The sequence below is a fragment of the Eptatretus burgeri genome, chromosome 11, assembly GCF_056783735.1.
Source record: "Eptatretus burgeri isolate ZD-2024b chromosome 11, Ebu_testis_v1, whole genome shotgun sequence".
NCBI lineage: Eukaryota > Metazoa > Chordata > Myxini > Myxiniformes > Myxinidae > Eptatretus > Eptatretus burgeri.
In genome coordinates this window covers 24,994,590-25,017,089 of record NC_140971.1, presented here as the reverse complement: position 1 = coordinate 25,017,089, position 22,500 = coordinate 24,994,590, and the positions used below count along the sequence as shown (strand labels likewise).

General features: G+C 43.9%; 1 protein-coding gene across 2 annotated transcripts in view; it reads right to left on the bottom strand.

Annotated features, from left to right (window-relative positions):
• The window catches only part of CHAF1A (chromatin assembly factor 1 subunit A), a 109,645-nt gene that overhangs the window by 58,010 nt on the left and 29,135 nt on the right, over positions 1 to 22,500 (bottom strand). For both annotated transcript variants that reach the window (XM_085845593.1, XM_085845594.1), the window contains exons 5-6: positions 22,089 to 22,351; positions 21,476 to 21,536 (exon numbers count right to left, since the gene is read on the bottom strand). In XM_085845593.1, the coding sequence (XP_085701719.1) occupies positions 21,476 to 21,536; positions 22,089 to 22,351 (324 nt within the window). The remainder of the gene's footprint in view (positions 1 to 21,475; positions 21,537 to 22,088; positions 22,352 to 22,500) is intronic.

Genomic DNA, 22,500 nt, shown 5'->3' with positions numbered 1-22,500 from the left:
GCGGGGGGGAAAAAGGGGGGAATTGTTGATGCTCTGGGGAAAGAGGATAGTTGGCCTGCTTGGGATCCGCGACGAACGACTCCACTGCGAACTCGTCGCCAACCGCCGTCTTCCTTGCCTCGGACCCGAGCTATCCGGTCTCCTCCGCAATTCTCCTCAGCCGACTGCAGCAAACCGCCTGTACGCCCTCGCCTCCCGACTCACTCCGCGCTCCAACCTGACTCGACCGCGCTCCAAGCTCCAGGCTTCCCCTCTCTGCAGCTCCCCGACAGACTCCGAACCCCGACAGACTGCGAGCTCCACTCGGCTCTCCGACCTCTCCAGACTGACTCTTCCGAAAAACTGACTGCTGCTGCCACACTCTGCTCTCCAAAACTGACTCTTCCGAAACTGACTTCCAAATTCGCCCCGCGCCCAGCGCTTTATAGTCCGGCAGGAGAACCCATATGCAATTTTCTTGATCAGAACGAGCTCGGGGGTGGAGCCACGCTCGCCCATTGGACGGAGGAAAAAGGGGCGTGAGTCTCCCCTGATCCGAGAATTTACATATCCCGATTCTACACCGACGCGCCTGGAGGCGGGGCCAAACCGCCCCGCGCTTGCTGATTGGACGGATCAGAAGTGGGCGTGTATCATTCCTGATCCGAATTCTCCTCGGAAAGGCCGCACTTTGCACCCGCGGCTCGGCGCGCGTCCCGCACGAGGCAGGACAGCCTGACGCTCGGTGCCCACAAGCGGTGCGGGAATGGCCGCAGAAGGAGAGGTGAAGGTGGTGGAGGGTTTAAAGTGGTGGTCCATGGCCATGGCGACGTTTGGAATGGCGGTGATGCGATGTTTGCGGGAGCGAGTTGTGAAGGTAAAGGTCGTGGCTGTTGGCGTTGTTGTTGTTGTTGTTGTTGTGAAGCGGCGTTGCGGTTGGTGGTTGTTGTGTGATGGCGGTTGAGACGTGGTTGGTTCAAAATAAAGATAGAATAGAAAAACGACTATCTCAAAGGGTCGCAGCCCGAATGAATCACATTTATTCCCTCTAAACAACGGGTTTGGGGCTAACTACACATGTACTTACAGAGATATCTCACCTACGGGACCTGAATGGTGGTTTGCAAATTTCCTCAACAATATTATATATATATATATATATATATATATATATATATATATACATACATACATAGACATATATCAATTCAGTGTCCCAACGGGGCTTGAACTCAGGACCTTTTGGGTCCCAAGCCACTGCCCTCACCACTGCGCCAACACCAGGGTCCCCTCGCGAATCCAATATATATATATATATATATATATATATATATATATATATATATATATATATATATATATATATATATATAGAAATAATTCCAGAAATGTGTGTGTGTGCGTGTGTGCGTCTGCGACCGCCGTTTCTCGACGACCGCCGGTCCGATTGAAACTCGCCAGGAATATTGCCGGGGCCCCGCAGATGTGCCTTTTCGAGGTTTGATATCAATCGGACAAGCGGTTCCCAAGTAACGGCCATTTATCTGTCGACCAATGACAAGACACGGTGCTATGACATCATGAATGACGTCACAATTAATGTTTATTTATTTATTTTTATTTTATTTGCACGATTGACGGTCCGATCTGATTGAAACTTGCCAGGAATATTGCTGGGGACCGGCGGATGTGCCTTTTCGAGGTTTGATATCAATCGGACAAGCGGTTCCCAAGTTACGGCCATTTATCTGTCGACCAATGACAAGACACGGTGCTATGACATCACGAATGACGTCACAATTAATGTTTATTTATTTATTATTTTTATTTATTTTGCACGATTGACGGTCCGATTTGATTGAGACTTGCCAGGAATATTGCTGGGGACCCGCGGATGTGCCTTTTCGAGGTTTGATATTAATTGGACGAGCAGTTCCCAAGTTACGGCCATTAATCTGTCGACCAATATCTGCGAGAGAGGGGGACGGGAGAGGGGGGATGAGAGTGGGGGTGAGAGAGGAGGGGGGAGAGAGGAAGGGCGAGACTAGGGAGTTAGAGGGGGGCAAGAGGGGGGGGAGAGAGGGCTCCACATACTGGCACTCCCCTTCAGGCACGCACCTACAGGCCCACCCCTAGTATATATATATATATATATATATATATATATATATATATATATATATATATATATATTTATATATATATATATATATATATATATATATATATATATATATATATATATATATATATATATATATATATATATATATATTTACTTTTCAATTTCAAGCGATTCTGCAAAACCGCTTGCCTCGAAGATTCGAAGGCAACCCAACATACAGTGATCCCCAGGCAGTTATTTCATTTGTCTTCATGCAGTCAGACTTTTCCCAAATGTCTCATGGGTTAATGGGACAAAGTGCGTTGTGTGGGTCAAATAGCTAGGTCTAATATCTATATCTCTATCTTCAATCCTGATTTCCATCCCAACCCTTTCCTTTTATCCATGATACAATTCGAAGCAGGCACCGCACCCAGGCAGCCACCCCTTGAGAGACCCACCAACAACACTGTACAGGACACACATGGCACGCCCTTTCATTCGAATCTGCGCGCCGATTGATAATGGCGTCACTTTGCTCACCACCTCGACCACCAACATTTCCCGCACACAGGAAAAATCACCCCGCACCTTCACATCAATGTAATTCGCCAAAAAAACAGATGTGCTGCGTGGCCCAGGCCACTCGGACCGCTTGGCGTGGGGACGGGCCAAGCACGTTGACAGTACAAACTGCAGCTCGCTGGGGGTGCCCCGAACGGGCATGGGTGACTAACACGACCCTCGTACAGTCGCCAGAACACATTCCGGGAGTTCGGTACAAGGCCATGGCATGCCGGATATGCGAATGAGGCCGCTTCCAGCCCAAAGAGCCTGGCAGGGCGGGGCCGGGACCCAATGGAAGAGCAAGATTCGGATGACAGCGTGTTGCTTCGGGTCGTTGCCCCACCCTTCGCCCGGGGCTTACAAAAGGTGGATTGCGAAGCAGTCCGTCCGTCCGTCCTCTCTTCTCTCTCTTCTCTCTCTTCTCTCTCTTCTCTCTCTTCTCTCTCTCCCCGCCTGCCTCATACAAGTCTCCGCCTCTCTGCTCCGTCCTCTCCACTGCACCTCGTTGTCTGCTTGGCAGTTACACTTGGCTGCATCTGATCCGGTAAGGTGATCCGGTTTGAAGAAGACATACCGAGGGCATGTCCCCCGGTAATTAGATCACGTGATCATTTTAGGTAACCGGTTCCATTAGACAGAGGACCAGAAGTCACGTGGTCAAGTTATTCGCGTTCACGGTCGATTGGCGACCCGCCATTTCGCGGAGTTATCCGTGTGCGACGCCCTGCGATTACGGAGAGTCTGGTGGGAACCAGAGGTAGCTTCCCCAACCCCCCTCCCCCCCCTCGTGGTCTTCTCGCCCAGACCCCGGGTCCGCAACAATATGTATCTGAAGGAGGAGGGACCATCGTATTGCTTGCATAAAGTAAATAGGTATATTGGCTTAGTTATAAGACTCGTTATTTCACTAAATTCTTAGATTTCACTCCAGATTTCAACACTTTAGTCCAGCCGATGTTCGATGCCCAAAGCCAAAAAAAATTTCAATAATACATTTTAATTAGTCCGTGAGAGTAGATCGTGGAAAATTAATTCATGTAATAATGCATGAAATCACTCCAAGTTCCTAATTTGAAAACGATAGCACTTACAAAAATAGCACCGCAAAGCGGGCGTAACCCCTCAGCCCCTTGATGCAAACCAATTTCAAGATGGTGGCCATATTGAAAATCGCAGCACGCCCATTTTCGAAAGGAACCTTCCTCTACTCAACCCCAACACACCCAGAAAAAATGGATTTAATTCGGCAAAGCGTTCTCCTCGAAATTGACGGAAACTAATTTCAGGATGGCTGCCGTAGCGGCCACAGTGAAAAATCGCAGGAATGTCCCATTTTGGAAAGGAACCTTCCTCTACTCAACCCCATTATATCTCGCCAGAATAAAATCAATGTGTGAAGCCGTTCTCAAGTTATTGTCCAGAAACCAAATTCAAGATGGCTGCTCTAGCCGCCATATTGGATATCGGATTGCGTTGAATATCGAAAGGAACCTTCCTCTAAACACCCCTATTATATCACACAAAAATGAAATCAGTCAAGCCTTTCTCGAGTTATTGTCCGGAAACCAAATTCAACATGGCTGCCCCAGCCGCCATATTGGATATCGGATTGTGCTGTACAGTATATCGAAAGGAACCTTCCTCTAACCACCCCCATGAAAATAAAATCAATCTGTCAAACCGTTCTCAAGTTATTGTCCGGAAATCAAATTCAAGATGGCTGCCCTAGCTGCCATATTGGATTTCGCCTCGCACTGATTATCGAAAGGAACCTTCCTCCACCCAGCCCCAACACACTGCAAAAATGGATTTAATCGGACAAGGCGTTCTCCTCAAAATTGACGGAAACCAAAAGTTGACAGACGCATGGACAACGCCTATGATGACAATACCCCTTAGCCAATTCGGGCTGAGGAGTAAAAAGCGATGTACCCAGCGATTTGTAGCTTTTATGAACAGGCATTTGATAATATGAGTGAGGAAAGTGGAAAAAAATACTTTATCGTAAAGAAATTATTGCGGCCTGTTCCAAGTCGAGGCATGGTTAAGCAAAAAAAAAAAACAACATGGTGGCTTCAGACCCCAGCAAGGTTACCTAGGATATGCCTTCAGACCCCATAGAGAGTGGTGGCTTGGAATGCGCCTGATAAAGGATATAATTAAATAAGGCCGTTAATTATCTTCAAAAGGGGTGTTTTAATTAACCCAAACACCTAATTTTCACTCTTGCAGTTCCTTGGAGTTTTTTTTCTTAGTTTGCATGCAAAGTTTCAAGCTGCTCGGTTTCGTTATTTTGGAATTATGGACCGACACACACACACACACACACACACACACACACACACACACACACACACACACACACACGTTCAATTTTCAAATGTACACCAGAGGAATTTAAACAATCTGAGCTATGTGAAGCGAAAAATATGGCAGCGATTTCTGGACGGCTGGAAGGGAAGGCGTAGCCTGCAGAATGGGTGGCGCTTATGACCATCCCACAGACAGACAAACAGACCCACACACCCACACAGACACAAACTCAGCTTTATATAATTAGATTAAAATGATCAATTTAGCATGGTTTGTATATATGGCAATTGACTAACAATGCCTATGTGAATTAATTATGAAAGAATTATTTTATTAGAGTAAATAATCACTTTAGTTCATGTCCTGTAAAACAATACCAATATTTTTGACATTTTTCAAATTCACTTTTTGCACATTTTGTGCAGGGCTGGTACACAGAGCGGGAATACGACCAACAAAAGAACGTAAGAAATTTTACAGGCCTTTGTGATGCATAGTTTAATAACAATACACTGAAAAATCTAAATAAATTGCACAAACTATAATGGCACTTGGAAAAGTGCATGCCTCTGCCAGGCTGAACAGTTTTCATTTTGTGGTCCACAGATAAGTCGGATCTGCATCCAGACCTTAACCAAAATCTAATAAGCTTGTTCTCATCACCTACCAAACTCATCTACCAAGTTTTGAAATATGATTTTATATAATCGCTGTTGGCCCTATTTCTCAACAGTGACAAATCACTTAAAAATTATTGTATCCGGATTTGGATCTTCACCATAATTGAATCAATTCTTCCTTGCCACATACCCAGCCTGTCCACCAAGTTTCATCCAAATCCCTACGTAACCATTTGTGATATCATGCTCACACACACAGAGAGAGCGAGAGAACGAGAGAGCGAGAGAGACATACACAGTGAAAACATAACCTCTGTCCACCTTCGGTGGCAGAGGTAATGACATTTATTGACTGGAATGTATTAAAGCTCACATGACACATCTTCAAATGTTCTTTGCATTACCTATCTCAACAAATATGACAACAGATAATGAAAATGTGGTGGTTTTCTGGAGGTAGCTTCGATAAATGTAGGTAGTTTTATGTAGGTAGCTTACAGCAGGATTATGCCGTGAACATTTCAGCATGTGAATATATACTAGAAAAGGTGCCATGCATGCGTGCGTCCATCCGTCCACACATTCATTGGATAGTTCATCTGACTGCACCCACAATTTCAACCTGAAAAATCATATCGCTGCCATGTTGGTGCTCACCTCGATGTGTAGTCAAATATATCTTCGGACCTGTCAACTTCACAATTGCCATGCCCTCACCATAAGGGTTCCTTTCAGTGTAAAACAACCAAAGTGACTTAAAATGATTTTGAGCCAATAGGCATCACAGGCGACAGCGATGGAGGCAGCATTCTGTTGTCCATACTATGCCAAACAACTATGTGGCATTCTCTCAAGCAGGGATTTTTACCACAGAGGTTATTCAGGTCCTTATCATTTTGACTTATTTCTCTTAAACAACTTGACCACAGGGACCATAAAACCCATGCCATTATAAAAGGTCTTATTTGAGGCCTTCCGGGAATCTCACGACATTGTGAAAGAAAACATCTCTCATCATTTACTTTTAATGTTGTGTGTATATGTGCATCAGAAAGAAGCTAATTGGTTTCAGGTCTCATGGTCACTTGACAGTTGCAATTCCACAGGGTTTCTGCATATCTTGCAGGATTGCGAGTTGGACAGGTTCCCGTGATGGGCCATGACATGTAGGAGATGGTTCGACTGCGGTTTCTGTGAAATCGGTGACAGCATGATGGGGGAGGAGACTGTTAAATTTTTCATGTAGTCAGGTTCCTTGTGTAATTTCTTCGGATTTTTTTGGAGAGTAGCAAACCTATCGATTTTTGAGAAGTTTAAAATGTATTTAAATTTTAAAAATGATGTTTCACATTTTTTCAACTTTTGGAAAGGTTGTTTTGGGGTGAAAAACGCTTTTTTTAATTCCAATTTTAAAAAATCTGAAACAATACAAAATAACCAACTGATGATGGATTACTGTTAAATGGCTAACAATGGATTTTATAAGATAATAAAATGTTGCATTTTGACTGTCGGTTGCCATGGAAACAGCATTTTTGGAGTGGAATTGCCATTTTTTAATATATATATATATTTTTTTAATTATATTTTCCATTGGATGGCCTAAATAATTGTTAAATATAGTGACCATGACTAACTTACACATAAGTATTATGATTTTCAAGTAGTGGAACAGTTGGTTGCCATGGAAACGGCCATCTGTGCAAAAAAACATTGGTGTGTCTGTTGTTCAATATCAGAAGGTTTCGGCACCTTCAGTAGTAAAACGTTTGATTTTAAGTTTTTGTAGTTTGATGTATTGCAAGTGTGATCTTGTAGGGAACATCGGTGACGCCACGTCGCGACGCCATGCCATCGCCTCAGGTTACGGTTGCTGGACGTGGCATGACGTCGTGATGTGGCGCGGCGCGAGTCCAAGCACGTGCAGCACTATTGACATCATTTTCAGTTCGCTTCGTTTATTCATGACAGTTTACTTCGGAGCTTCGTTTCATCATATTCGGTTTTCAACACCTTTCTTCCTTTTTCGGTAAGTTGTGAAAGCCTTTGAGGCGTATGTACCTTTTTGTCATTTTATGTTCTTCTGTATGGTGTAGGATTATGGTTTGAATGGCCATATGATGAATATCATGAATGATCATGAATGATTATGGTTGGAGGTTTTAATTGCGTTTCCTGTTGGGCTCGTAGTTGGAAGTCGGGCAGTCATGTTATAGCTATGTGTTTATCCTTTTTCTATTATTTTGGGTTGATCTTTAAATATGTCCTTATGTCAGTGCTGGTTCGTGCTTCCATTTATACGGAAAGAAAGTCACTGTAATCAGTCACTGACTTATTTTGTTCCATTAGATTAACTGCTGTATAATAGGATAGGATTAGGTTAGCTTTGTGCCCAGGGGTTGGAATTACAGAGGGAGTCTATTTGGAGTTTCTATTTAGTTTACTGACATGTAGTTAGCGCGTATTGTTGATTTCCCACTCATCTCTGCTTTTATTTTATTCAGGTAATTTTATGTCTTAGTAGCGGTTTTTATTTTGGATTCTAAAGTTCTATCATTGCGACATTTACCCACATCTTCCATTTAAATCACATAAGTTTAGGTCAATAAATTAGTCAAAGAAAATAAGGATGTTGTTTTTCTCATATGTTTGCTTTTTATGGTGATAAATGTTATTTGTGCCCTTGATATGGCCCTAGACATAAGCACAGCCCGAGTTTTATAGGCTGTATCATGTATGATAGATTTGACATTCATGAACTGACGATTTATTTTTATATTTGCAGGACCAACAACATGATGGCTGAAGTACCACTGAGTGGCAAGGATTCATGCCAGACAAAAGGATCAACGAACTGGACAAAATGTGTCCTGTGCCAAGATAATTCTTCCCTGAAAGGGTCCTTGGTGTTGCAACCAAAAGTCGAGTCGTTCTGCTGTTTGATAGACAATACAGGAGCGAGCCACTTTACAGGATGGTGATTATGTACAGATTCATAAACGACGTGAGGGGATGTCAGCAGAACTGTTGCAAAAGGAGAAGGCTGTCTGGCACCGAACATGCTATTCCAACGCAACTAACAAGGACCAAATTCGTTATGATCAGGCACTATCATCAGGGTTGCATATCGCCAAAGGGCCAGGTCGAAAGAGAAAAATGCCCGAAGTATGTCTGGAGTCGTCAAGCTCCTCCACACCATTCACTCAGTCATCCACAGACCCCTATGACAAGGCTTTGTGCTTCTGTTGCCAGAGGACTGATGGTCAACCTATTTACCTTGTACGGAGTGACTGCGGGCAAATCGCTGAGAGAAGCTGTTGATGTTGCTCAGAACCCTGTTTTTAGACTCGACTGAACACTGCTATAGCGCCAAGTGATGCACATGCATTTGACGTTATGTACCACAGGTCTTGCTGGACGAAACATGTCTTCCATGTCTTGCGAGATCATGACACCAAAGGAGAGAAGGATAAAGCATCAATGACACAAGTTGTGAGTTTAATTGAACTGATCAACTTGGTAGATGTCCTAACCAAGCAGCAAACTCAACTCCGTATGGAAGACATCGAGACAACTTATGTTAACCTTCAAGGTGGTAAAGATGCCTTAGAACATCATGTACCCACGTTCAGTAGAAAATAGCTGAAGAATAGAATCTTACAGGCGTTACCCAATGTAAGGTCAGTGCTCCAAAAGAACAGACGGAAATCTTCTATTCTCTATTCACGCGAGACATGCGAGGAAGATATGGTCAATGCTAGCATTACAAATGACGATACAATGGACCATATGGATGCTATATACAAAGCAGCTATGCTTGTTCGCAAAAGTCTAGAGAACTTCTCCACCAAGGACCAACAAGATGAATATATACAAGTTTCGAGCAGTGAACAGGACGTCCCCGGAGAGCTTAAGGCAATGGTACGTTGGATAATGCTTGGCCCAGTGGAAGAGATGCAATCAGAAGCACGGACAAATGTTGTGGACAGATCAGTATTAACTGTAAGCCAAACCATCATGTACAGCCTCAAGTCAAGGAGGCAGGCAATGCACAAACCACGGAATGAATCTGCTCTATTCCGTCCGCAACGTCAAAGGGAAAATCCTAATGTTATCGGTACGGCTCTCGCCGTCCACCATGACACAAGGAATAAAAAGATGCTCGACCTTCTCAATGCACCAAAGGCAATTATCGAGATGATAAGGTGCCAGTGGAAGACAGAATGGTCATCACAGAGATGTTCCTGCAGGGCCAAGAACTTAACATGCACTGATCTTTGCATGTGCAGCACTTCGTGAGAATGACGAGGACTCAAACATTGAACGGCATAACCACGATAGTGATGATGACGATGGCAATGATGAGTGACATTAGAGACAGTGATGCCAATTGACTACAAACTCATATTTGACATTAAGTACATTTCACTGATCACCATATTCATGCGTGACTTGTTTCTAGATTTGAAAGCAATACATTAAATAAACGGTAATTTGACAAAATTATAGCCGTTTCCATGGCAACCATTGCTCAACATACAGACATCTCCTTCTTCTTTCGGCTGCTCCCGTTAGGGGTCGCCACAGCGGATCAACCGTTATGATCCGCATAGTGATTTGGCACAGGTTTTATGCCGGATGCCCTTCCTGACGCAACCCTGGTCACCTCTTACGACACAGGGATATGGTACACCTATTATAACCGGGGCATACACCAGGCCCAGTACACTGGTACTCACTTTGCCGACCTCGGAAGGATGACAGGCTGAGTCAACCTCCTGGTGTGCATTACTCAAAATACAGACATATGTATTCTATATTAAGAACTGTCCTCGAGTTAACAATTATGCATCATCAGTTGCTTGCTTGCGATTAATTTTGAATTTTCAGAGCTGAAATAAAAAAAACTGGTTTATACCCCCAAAACGACCTATTTGACCACATTATATGCATTGAAAAAAATGTGAAACATGGATTTTCTGTTTTGGTATTGTTTAAGCTTTTCAAAAATGTTGGGGTTAGCTACTGTCTAAAAAATTCCAACGAACATCAAATGATGGACACAAGGAACCTGACTAATGTATTCATGGCTGAATCTTTTAAATTTTTGACCCAATATCAAATTTTAAGTTAAAATAAATAAATAAATCTTGTTTGAATCTTGTCTCCGCACGCTCGCTGAAATGCGGGTGTGTTCAGAATGCATGAGCGAACTGAATTCCACTCCCTAATATGGACATGAATCGGCTCGCTTGGGCACTCCAAGGGGTGGGATGCGACAACCCCCACCCAACGATGAGTGAACTGAATTCCATTCCCTAATATGGACATGAATCGGCTTGCTTGGGCACTCCAAGGGGTGGGATGCGACAGCCCCAACCCAACGATGAGCGAACTGAATTCCATTCCCTAATATGGACATGAATCTGCTCGCTTGGGCACTCCAAGAGGGGGGGGTGCGACAGCCCCCACGGACGGCAAACGAGTCATGCCGGAAGCGAGCCGCACCCGAGAGAGATAAGAAGGAACAGAGAGACAGAAATTGGTTTTTGTTCGTGGGTCTTGTTCGCTCTGGGTATCATTGGTTCACTCTTCTTGGCTCTTCTAAGTTTTTGTTCTTGGTTCTTGGTTGGTGGTTCTTCGATTGAATCGACTCAGCGGATTGTGAAGGATCGGCGCCTCCTCTTCCCCAGCGTGTGTTCTGGAGCGAGAGAGAATCCGCCTTAGCTCGGAAGGCTGATCGTCTCGCCGGTGTCTGGATTCAGCTCGCCCTCACTGGTGTCCGGTCCGAATCAGCTTGAAGACTACACGAGCTGGACAGGTCCGAGGCAGAACCTGGTCTTCAGCTCGTCCTTTTCATCCGAGCTGGAGGCCTTAATATAGACCATTTTGGTCCGATTATTTTGGGTGTGTGTGTATGTGTGTTTGTGGCGCCAGTTAGTAAGTAATGAATTGTTAAGTGCCTTGCTATACATACGTGCTTATTAATATTCGGATAACTCTGCTCTTTTGTGTTCCCCTCCCTGCCTATTGTTAAATAAACATCCCCATTTGTGAAATGTATCCGCTCATTCATGTCCTTTCCTCCATTGGCTTAGCGTGCTGCGTGTTGGACAATTAGCCAGGCTGTTGCCGCTGTAACGGGACATTTGGACCGACGGTTCTCGGCGATAAACCGCTCGGGTCGCACGCGATTAGAGTACGCTAGCAGCTCGTTCCGTATGGGTGCCGTCGAGGGTGTGGAGACTCGGTAAATCGCCACGTGGAAATCTAGGTATTTTGAAAATTGGCAAATAACCCTGTACCACGTGGCAGAAATATTGACCCTTCACGGTCCGAAAGAGACCCGTACTTTTCCGAAAAGGTACGATCTAAATTCCGGGCGATCGGTCGAGCCGACTCTACTGCTCCATCTAGCGGTCGTGCTCGCGGCCGATACCCGGCCCCGCAACAATACATGCTAAAGTGTAAAGTACTCAAAGCACAAGAAACTTTTCATTTGGCAAACAAATCTCATCTCCAGCAGTGGGTTCACACACATTCTGCAAAGGGTCCATTCACTGGACTTTGCTGAAAACTTGCCTGAAATTAGAAAATCTGGCCACAAAGAGTCTTACAGTCAAGTGTCACCAGTTGCAAAGCAAGCGGCGCCATTACACACGTCAATGCAACGTCACACCAACAAACTGTTGGTCAACATACTTAATCAACGAGAATAGCAACACGTCCACATTGTCTGAAACTTGACCACAAGAAAGGCTTAATAATGCTTCACGTTTGCCGACTGAGACCCAATCCCATGGAAATAGAATGATAACGTCGCAACTGAGTGCCAAGAAATAATAACTAAGTAATGAGAAGGGTATTCGGTAGAGCACATCCCTCCACCAAGCTGATTAGTTTGTTTTGTATCCCACTGAGAGGCCAAATCTGGATTCGGACATGAACTAAAATTGAATCGGCTTGTTCTCATCTCCTAACCAACTCATCCACCAAGTTTTGTCCGAATGCGTCCATAATTTTTTGAAATGTCATGCTATATATGGTTTTAGCCCAATCACACAATGGTGAAAAAAAACACTAAAAAATTCTCGGATCTGGATCCAGATTCGGATCTTCACCAAAATCGAATCAATTCTTCCTTGTTGCATATGCAACCCGCCCACCAAGTGTCATCCGATTTTGTCCACAACTTTTTGAGTTATCCTGCTATATGTCGTTTTTGGCCCCATCTCTCAATGGTAAAAATAAAAATAAAAAAATCACAAAAAATTCTCGGATCTGGATCCAGATACGGATCTTCACCAAAATATAATAATTTCGTCCGTGTCATATACCCAAGTTCTCCACCAAAATTTCGTCCAAATCCGTCCACAAACAGACAGACACACAGGGGTGAAAATAACCTCTATTCACCTTCAGTGGCGGAGGTAAAAATGGTTTATGCAAACTTTAAACACAGAAACCAGCCTGAACCGTGCATGCTAACCTGCTATAAATGGAGAAGTGGTACACTCCAAGTTAACAAGGAATGAGACCGAGTAGCTGAATTACGCTTACAATAAAACAGACAAACAAGAAAATTAAATGTAGTATTGGCAAGAAACAACTTCAACTTCAAAAGGATGCTTGCACTTGTTTAAAATTTTGATTTCATGGAGAATAAGTTCAATTCTCAACATATATAAAATGGAATCCCTCATCCTTTTTTAAAATCCTCTATCAATTTCATATCAGTGGAATGCCAGACAGAATACATGGTTAAAATCACTGCTTCGGATTTTCATTTTTTGAAATGTACAAAAGCATGTTCTGTATTTGCTCTTACCCTGTTACGCAAACCTTACCACCCTGCACATGTCCATTCAGCAACGCCGACCGTGGCTTTGCTACACGTCACCAGCTTCTAGATATAATCTCCACACAGTTGCAGCTTTGCTTCCCATAGCAGCACTAATACAACTGGTTTTTCAACCACCTATTCAAACATTCATACAGGTACTATTTTTTAGCAACAGATATTGAAAGCTGTTAGGGTTGTCTTCATAAACATATAGCCAAACCAGAAATAACCGGAACCGAAACAGCTCCGCTTAACGTGGACCAATAATCCAATAAAAACAAGAACGGCACTCTTCAACGTCGCCCAATATTCCTCCGTTCACTTGTACCAAGTTTTTTTTTGTATACACTGTCGAGGTTCTTATGACAGCTAACACACAGAACATACAACAAGGGGAGCAGGAGACAAGAGGGGCAGAAGAGGGAAGGAAAAACACAGTGAGGAACAGAGACATTTGAAGGAGGTGGGTTTGGGGTGAATTAGCGGGGGTAAAAAAGATCGTGGTTTGGGATGGGGGAAGATAGGAGATGGTGGTGAACAACTGTTTTGAAGACCTGGAGGGAAGAGTGGGATTGAAGAGAGTGTGGGAGTTTATTCCAAAGGTGGGAAAAAAGAGGAATGAAGGGTTGAAGGAAAGCAGTGATTCGGGATTTTGGTAGTTTAACCAGAAGGGGGATGTTGGCAGACCTTGAGCACCCTACGGAAATATGGGGGGGTGGGGGGGAGGGGACATATTGCAGACAGAGAAGGGGAGGCGAGGCGAGGCCGGAGAGAATTAAATTGATTGTTCTCAAGCATCACAATTGTACTTAACATGACCTGTGACCTTTGACCCCAAAATCTAATCTCAGATCATTATTTACAAAATTATACATACTTGTACCAAGTTTGACTTCGATCCCTTTAGCCGTTCTCAAGTTATTCGCGGTAATGAAAACCTATCACGGACGCACAGACAAACGAACGAACAACTAGAAAACATAATGCCTCCGGCGACATCGTCAGCGGAGGAATAAAAATTTCCGCCTGCCTTACGAGTACTTCCATTGCAAGACGTGAATTCGAGTTTGTTTGCGTTTCACTTGGAATAGAGTTTTTAATCGGAATTTTACCACCCATTATCAGTGTGCAAAACCCTACTTCAACAAATTCCTGCTACAACATCCGATTAACCTAGCATCTTAGCCTTGTCCATACCTCCATAATTTCAGTGGGATTTGCACAAAAGTTATGAACCTTAAAGGGAGGCAAGTCCACATAAACTCAAATCTCTGGCATCAAAGCAAAATGAAATGAGATCTACGTTCATATGCAGTGTTATGATGATATGCTAGGTGGTCATATTTTGGACCATTAGCTGTGTGTTAATCAGCTGTCGGGATTCTAACCTTGCTTGTAATTGTGTATTATTCAAACCTTGCTTTAAAATGTTGCTTTAAATGTATCATGCTGTTTTCACTATGTCTTTGATAACTCTTTATGGCTCTGCAGCTGCACAACAGCATGTCCTTGGGAAAACTGTGTATGCTGATATCCCACACATTCCTGTTCTTAGTCATCACCAGAGTTTCGCCTTTGCTATCAGCAGGTGCCAGTGTAGGGGTGTAGGAGTCTTAGAAAGTTATTAGTTTGCAAGATGAACTGTTGGGTTGCGAATCTGAGGATTGACTGATCCAACTTCCCTGAGGGCCCCTAGGGAGGGGGGAAAGAAGCCCACTGCCGCATTTATTTCTTTATTTCTTTATCCCTTAAGCACACACTTGTAGTCCACACCCATTTCTGCTTTTGTGTGATTATATATACAACTGTTTTGAAGTAAGAATCTCAATGTGGTCCGGGGCACCTGACTGAAGGGCCTTTGGGCTGCATTCCGCATGCGTAGTGCCATCTTCTGAAATAAATCGTATCATTCGAAAACCCTCATTCGACTCTGTCATTACTCGGCCGAGTGAAGAGTCATAACAATTGGCGACGAGGATGCGATGCGACTGATGCTGGCGGTGTGGACGGCGGGACTCCACTTGGTGTACAGCGATCACAAGGGTTCAGCTAAAGGTACGTGGAAATTGCACGTATAGGGCACCTAAGACAGGGAGCCCTAGTTAGGTGAAAACTGTACACTTGGTGGGCAGTGCCCCGCTGGACGTAGCTCCAGGATCTGCTCGGATCAAGAACTGTAACGGTAAAACATATGAGGTGATTCGAATGCGGTTTGTTTGAAGGGCACAAAGAGGGCTGGCAGGCCGTATGTTAGAACCGGTAAGGGTCGAGGATAAAGGTATCCGTGTGAAATAAGGAGGAAACAGGTTGGAATCCTGTACCAAGAGAGGGAAGGTTAGAGGCCTTCATTGGGTTTGAGGCTATTAGGCGGCGGGTCGAAAGGGATCTCGGTCCCGGTGTAAAAGGAGAAACGATTTACAGCTATTAGGCGGTTGGTAAGATAAGAACAAAAGATGGGGAATAACTCTGCAAAGAACATAGAGTTACCCAAAGGAACAACACTTAAAGTTATCGGTGAAAGTGGAAAACACTGGAGAGCGTTTGCAGCGTGGCTAACGGAGTCACAAAGTGAGACAGGACGTAAGCGATTCGATTCAGAGGGAATCTTGAACCAACGGGAAAAGAACACAAGGTTAATGAGCCAGGAGAAGGGCTGTTTGTAGAAGTTACCTGTTTGGATGTATTTGTGAATACAATGTGGTGGGGAAGGTTGAGTTTTGTGTTAGACGTAAGTTGAGTGTTCCAACCTGGAACTTGTATGTGTGGAACAACTTGTATGTTTGTATGGAGATAATGATGGGTCGTCATCGTCAATGTGAAGACTTTGGACGAGGTGAATTGCGCACACCAAATCTGGAGGAAGGACCATGATGACCGATTCTGCACGTGTTGTTAATTCAGTGATGGGAAAATGTCATTGAGAGAGTGTGTGTGTGTGTGTGTGTGTGTGTGTGTGTGTGTGTGTGTGTGTGTGTGTGTGTGTGTGTGTGTGTGTGAACTGGATGGGGAATTGAATAATTAAAACCACTTCAGCAGACAGTTTGTCAAATGGGATGTCAAATGGACCAACGTTCGGATTTTCTCATGGTCCGATAAACTCTGTATGCTGTTTTGGCTTTGAACACTGTACGTGATAAATGGATGGTCTCCACGGAGCATCATTTTGATTTCAAATTGAAATTCAGTTCTGTTTCCACTTTGCATGTTTCGTAAGGCTGATCGACGTTACGGGTTCGTTTTAACGTCAGTTTCAATTCTGGTTTCATTGTTGGGGTCATTAAGCATGTTTTATGCTTGACTTTCGTAAATCTGGGAAAAAAACTTATTTTATGGGGTTTTGCGAGTCACATGACGTGCCATAGGATTTAACAGGCGCGCCGAAAGCACGAAATCGTCCCGTCGAAGGACAGCTTATCGTGAGGGTTTACGAAATGGATTAGCACATTTTACAAGATGGGGACGCCCTTCATAGGATTCTGTAAAATTCCGATTTAAAACGAACGTATTTGAGATGTCGTCAAATATTTGTTCCGTGAGTTTGATGGTAAAAACCAACGCGCTGATAAGACGTATTGCTCATGTGAGTGCGTGATGACGTAATCACGCATGGGCCCAGCGCGCTTTGTCAAACTTGAAAGTGCAATTAACACCCTGCTGTGAATGTGCCTGCTTGTCGGAGCAATGTACAAGAATTTCTCGAGGCGGCTGATTTTGAATATGGTGGACAAACTAGATTTTAAAGAGATAGCTTTGTGGTAAAATTAATTAATAAGGACATTGACGTTTCAAAGGATCGCTCGATTTTGTGTTTCGAGGCGAGTGCACGCGCTATCGGAACATGGAAGCGACAATGCTTTGAAACAAGGCTGTAATATATATATATATATGTTTGTTCCGGTTGTTGTTGTTGTTGTTGTTGTTGTTGTTGTTGTTGTTGTTGTTGTTGTTGTTGTTGTTGATTGGGCTTCGTGACCGGAAGAGGAAAAGAGAAAAAAAAAAAGAGACGCGGAAGAGGCGCAGGACCGAGGGATTTAGGATGGATGGTGTTGTGGTAATGAAGTGCCGTACTGTGATTAGCGGCAACGGAGATTGGGCGGATGTGGCAGCACTGTGTATGGGGGTCGGTGGCTGGTGATGACTCGTATGCCGCGTGCTCCGTGGAGGGTCGTGCTGGAACAGTAATGGTATGTAGTATACTGTATTAGGAATGGTGTACTCTGAGGAATGTAATTGGGATTAGAGTATGGAGTTTGCCTTCAGTATTATGTGTACAAGTTATTGTATTTTGTTATTCTTACCCTATGTATATTTATGTTGTTGCAGATATGCGTATGGGTTTTGTGAGAATAAAGCCGATCAAAAAGGTTTATTGTTGATTACTACAACAGATGGAAAGGAGGATTTAAATGCTTTGAACAAGGAACGGATTTTATTTAAAGTGGGTTTATCTTTTAGCCGCGTCTCGCGTAGTAAACGCCGGCTCTAAGAGAGTTCCGCGTTGTTCTTATTATTATTCTGGTGAAGACAAAACCTTTAGGACGTGGCTCTTGGACACATTTGTCCTAGTTTACATGTCAGACATCCAAGAACAAGGACGTTTGGTAGGCTACGCACTTATGAGGATAGCGGTGTTTTTGGGAAAAATTACGGGCGGGGCTCGTGCTGTTTGAACACGCAGCCATCGTGGGCCTTGACGAGGGAGCGTTTCGATTCTCTGCCTGTCGGGGTCGAGATGTTTGTCTGGAAGCGGACAGAAAAGCATGTCTGTTGTCTTTATATGAGCCTCTATCTGTCAGGATAAATTCATTGGATTTGGGAAGCATAAGCGGAATTAAAGGGATGTAGAGGAATGGTTGCTTAGCAACGACATCGATCTGGAAGGAATGGAATTGGCTTTGCACTGCACTCACTGTTGACTACGATGAAACAGGGCAGGATTATGAATACGTGGCCAAAGCACATAGAGATTACACCGTCAAACGCACTCTGATGAAAACCAACCGATGGATCGGGAAGGAAGGAGCGGCGGTGGAGGTGAAACAAGCCGCCAGAGAGCGCGAACTAATGAAGCACAGAGAAGGACTAGCACCGTACATCTCGATGGCAGTTAGTAACGGACATAGTGCAGGGGAGTTAGGAAGAATGGTGAACAGATTGAGATGCGCCCCAGAACCACAAGATGGGGCAACGAACACCAGAACACTTTACTGGCCGTCAGACAAGGAGATGGATGGAAGGTATGCTTGCCTGATCAAAATCCACAGTAGTGTACAGTAAGGTCTCTGGCCTTCACGTCCACTCACCACGCACCCAGAGCAACTTCCAGTCCTGCAAGCTCTAGTCATGGTGGGAGCCTCGTACGGAGGTATCATTTAAAAATAATCTTTTACACAAATACTTGTCATTATGTTGCAGTTGACTGCAGTGTTCAGTGCAGTGGCATGCTGTAAACCTTGTAGTAACGGAGACAGTGACAGAACCTTTGACGACACAATATGCAACTCCTGGTACTGACACTACTCCTTTGTGGGGGGACCTATCACTAGGCAACACACTCAAGCCAAAGAAACCGTATACACCTCCGTGGCAAAGGGGGACGTCAGAAAATGCAGAAAAGACAGAAGTGGCTTGGCAGAACAAAACGCAAGACAAAACCCAGTGGGGGCACTTTGCACAAATAGGATTCATATGGGGTCAACACGCATCTCTAATTACCCAAGTTCCATGGGCCCCGAAAGAACCCTTTTGGAGTACAGTTGTGAAATCTTGTGAAAATACAGTAACCTCCCAGAGAAGAACACATTTCACTTATAGGTGTTTTCACCTATAAGGCTTGAAAGCTCTCACGGCGATCGAGTGGAACGCAAGGAGGGTTACGCAGGGTGGAGATCTATATTTCATGACTGGGGAGACTGGTTACTGTGCCTGGTAGGGGCAGCAATCCTAATCATCATGGGAATCATTTTTGGAGTATTTCTGATCAAACGTCTCATTTCCATTTGTCTAAAGAAATGCTGTGAAGCCTCACCCCTCACCCAGGCCATCATAATAATTAACAGCGAACTCATGGAGGAAGACCCCGAGGACCTCTGTATGGGGCCACAACCAGACCCGACCCCCACCAGCTGAGGAGCCAACAAGGTGTTCTGGCGGAGGGCGCCCTGGGGAAGACTCTTCCAGGTATTACTGATTACTCAACGAACTTTCAAGTGAAAAGGTAAGCCAAACATGGACTCATACATCTCACTACACACGAAGATACAGGAAGTTGTAACAAGAAAGAAAGGAAATCTACAAGTAAAATGCTGATGGAGGTTTATGATAGATGTGGCAGTGTTTTGACTAGCATATGCATAATCATGGAAAATGGACAATACCAGATAGTGAAGGAATGTATGGAAAATACTTGTATGACCCTTATATGTAAATATGCATCTCATGAGACTCTTTTGTCTTCTAGCGCAAGTTGAGAAAGGAGCTTACACCATGCCTTGAGCGCTCACAGTGCTGCTCACCCATTAATACATTTGCATATTGTAAATATTATTGTTGTAATTAGTGTTGAGTATAATTGCCTAAATAATAATGTTGCTGTTAATATTGTATAGACTTGTAGTGCCTTTAATATTGTGTGGACTTAACATCAAATTTGTATATGACAACTTAATGGGAGACTTGTGGCAGTGGGCAAGATAAAAGGCAACAGAAGCTAACCTGAACCACCGGCAGTTGGGGACTTCTCATTTGGGGAATGTTGATGGCTATCCACGGCATTTGCAAATCCCGTTTGGCAGGCACGGGGGCCTAGGGGTAGCTGCTACAGGAACCAAATAGGGGGTCCACTCGGTTGGTGAGTATCAGGTGTGGCTGGGTATGGTCAAAATATGACCAAGGAGGGAAACTGTTATGATGATATGCTAGGTGGTCATATTTTGGACCATTAGCTGTGTGTTAATCAGCTGTCGGGATTCTAACCTTGCTTGTAATTGTGTATTATTCAAACCTTGCTTTAAAATGTTGCTTTAAATGTATCATGCTGTTTTCACTATGTCTTTGATAACTCTTTATGGCTCTGCAGCTGCCTGACAGCATGTCCTTGGGAAAACTGTGTATGCTGATATCCCACACATTCCTGTTCTTAGTCATCACCAGAGTTTCGCCTTTGCTATCAGCAGGTGCCAGTGTAGGGGTGTAGGAGTCTTAGAAAGTTATTAGTTTGCAAGATGAACTGTTGGGTTGCGAATCTGAGGATTGACTGATCCAACTTCCCTGAGGGCCCCTAGGGAGGGGGGAAAGAAGCCCACTGCCGCATTTATTTCTTTATTTCTTTATCCCTTAAGCACACACTTGTAGTCCACACCCATTTCTGCTTTTGTGTGATTATATATACAACTGTTTTGAAGTAAGAATCTCAATGTGGTCCGGGGGCACCTGACTGAAGGGCCTTTGGGCTGCATTCCGCATGCGTAGTGCCATCTTCTGAAATAAATCGTATCATTCGAAAACCCTCATTCGACTCTGTCATTACTCGGCCGAGTGAAGAGTCATAACATGCAGCACAAGACTGCACGGGGTAGTTTCATTGGCTGAAGGCACGGCTGTGCCGCTGATGCAATAGCAATAACCTCTGCTGGTCAGGACAGGAATTTGGTCATGGTGCCAGTGACTACCAACTAATGCTGGCAGACGGGACACCCAGTTTAACGTCCATCCAAGGGAAGGCAAACACACATTGATGAATCACCCTGCCTGTGAAACACCAGGATGACAGTTTATAGCTGGGTCGGGATCAAAACCCAGGCTAGACAGCTTAGAGGTGATTGTGCAAACCTCTTCGCTATCCTGTAAGCCAAACATGAAATAAGATGAAAGACATAAACAACCACCAAGATTAGTTTATACACTGTTGCTCAATCCTCCTTCCTCCAAGTAAGCACAAAGTAAGCGATAGCCCAAACCTTCATTTCTGAAGTGCACAAGGTCAAATTTAGATGACATTTTTTGTTGTATTGGCATGGTATTCCGATGACCATTGTTGAAAAGGTTTACCTTTTCGATTTCCGCCTTATTCTTTTCCTCTTCCTTCTTGCGCTTTTCCTCATTCTTTGCTCTGGAAGGAGTTGCATTTCCAGTTTATGAAAATGTAAATGTAGACAAATCCTCCCTCCCAAAACACAATCTGTGCAATTTTCTACTTCAGCAATAAAGAGTTGATCAATCTGCAAATCTGATCTCATCCGATTTTGCTGCAAAGGTTTACTTTGGCATTTGCCCAAGTAAAATCTAAGCCACCCAAATATTATAAAATAAATCTTGCTTAAAATAAATAAATTAATCAATTACCACTACGGAGATGACTCCATGGTGGTCATTTCTTTTGATCTTGAGCAATCAATTGGGGATCATTTTAGAAGTGCCCTTTTTGAACCAAGCTGCATGACAGCAAGCATTCCAAAAAAAGAAAAAAAAAACAATTATGCTCGTTTACAAAAAAAAAAAAAAATTAACAGAAGAAAAATTTATGAAACCTTTATTTTAAAAAGCATACAAAATGAGTATTTCCCTCTACAAGTAAACAAATAATAATATAATCTCAAAAGGCTGCACTTGGTTAATCGATTCCTGGAGAGCAAACAAACGCCATGCCAGCTCAGCGACTCACTCAAGTGCTTCCTGCCGTTCCTTCTTGCGTTCCTCTTTCTGCTTGAGCTTCTCGGCACGTTCCTGCTCATCCCGCTCCTTGCGTTCCTCTTTCTGCTTGAGCTTCTCGGCACGTTCCCGCTCGTCTCGCTCCTTGCGTTCACGCTGCTCCTCATCCCGACGCCGGCGCTCCGCATCTCGGGCTGCCTGCACAGCATCTCGTTGCTCCTTCTTCAGTTTCTTTTCCTCTGCAAGGATTTGCCTCCTTGCTTCCAGTTCATGCTCCTTCATGCAATCACATAATAGATTAATAGTACAACTGAGCTCCATACCAAAGTCCAACAGTCTGCTTTTAGTGCATTCCATTGATATAACTTCGCAAGCAAAAATTATATGTACAAAGTGTTTTCAACATGGCAGACTGCCCTTATCAC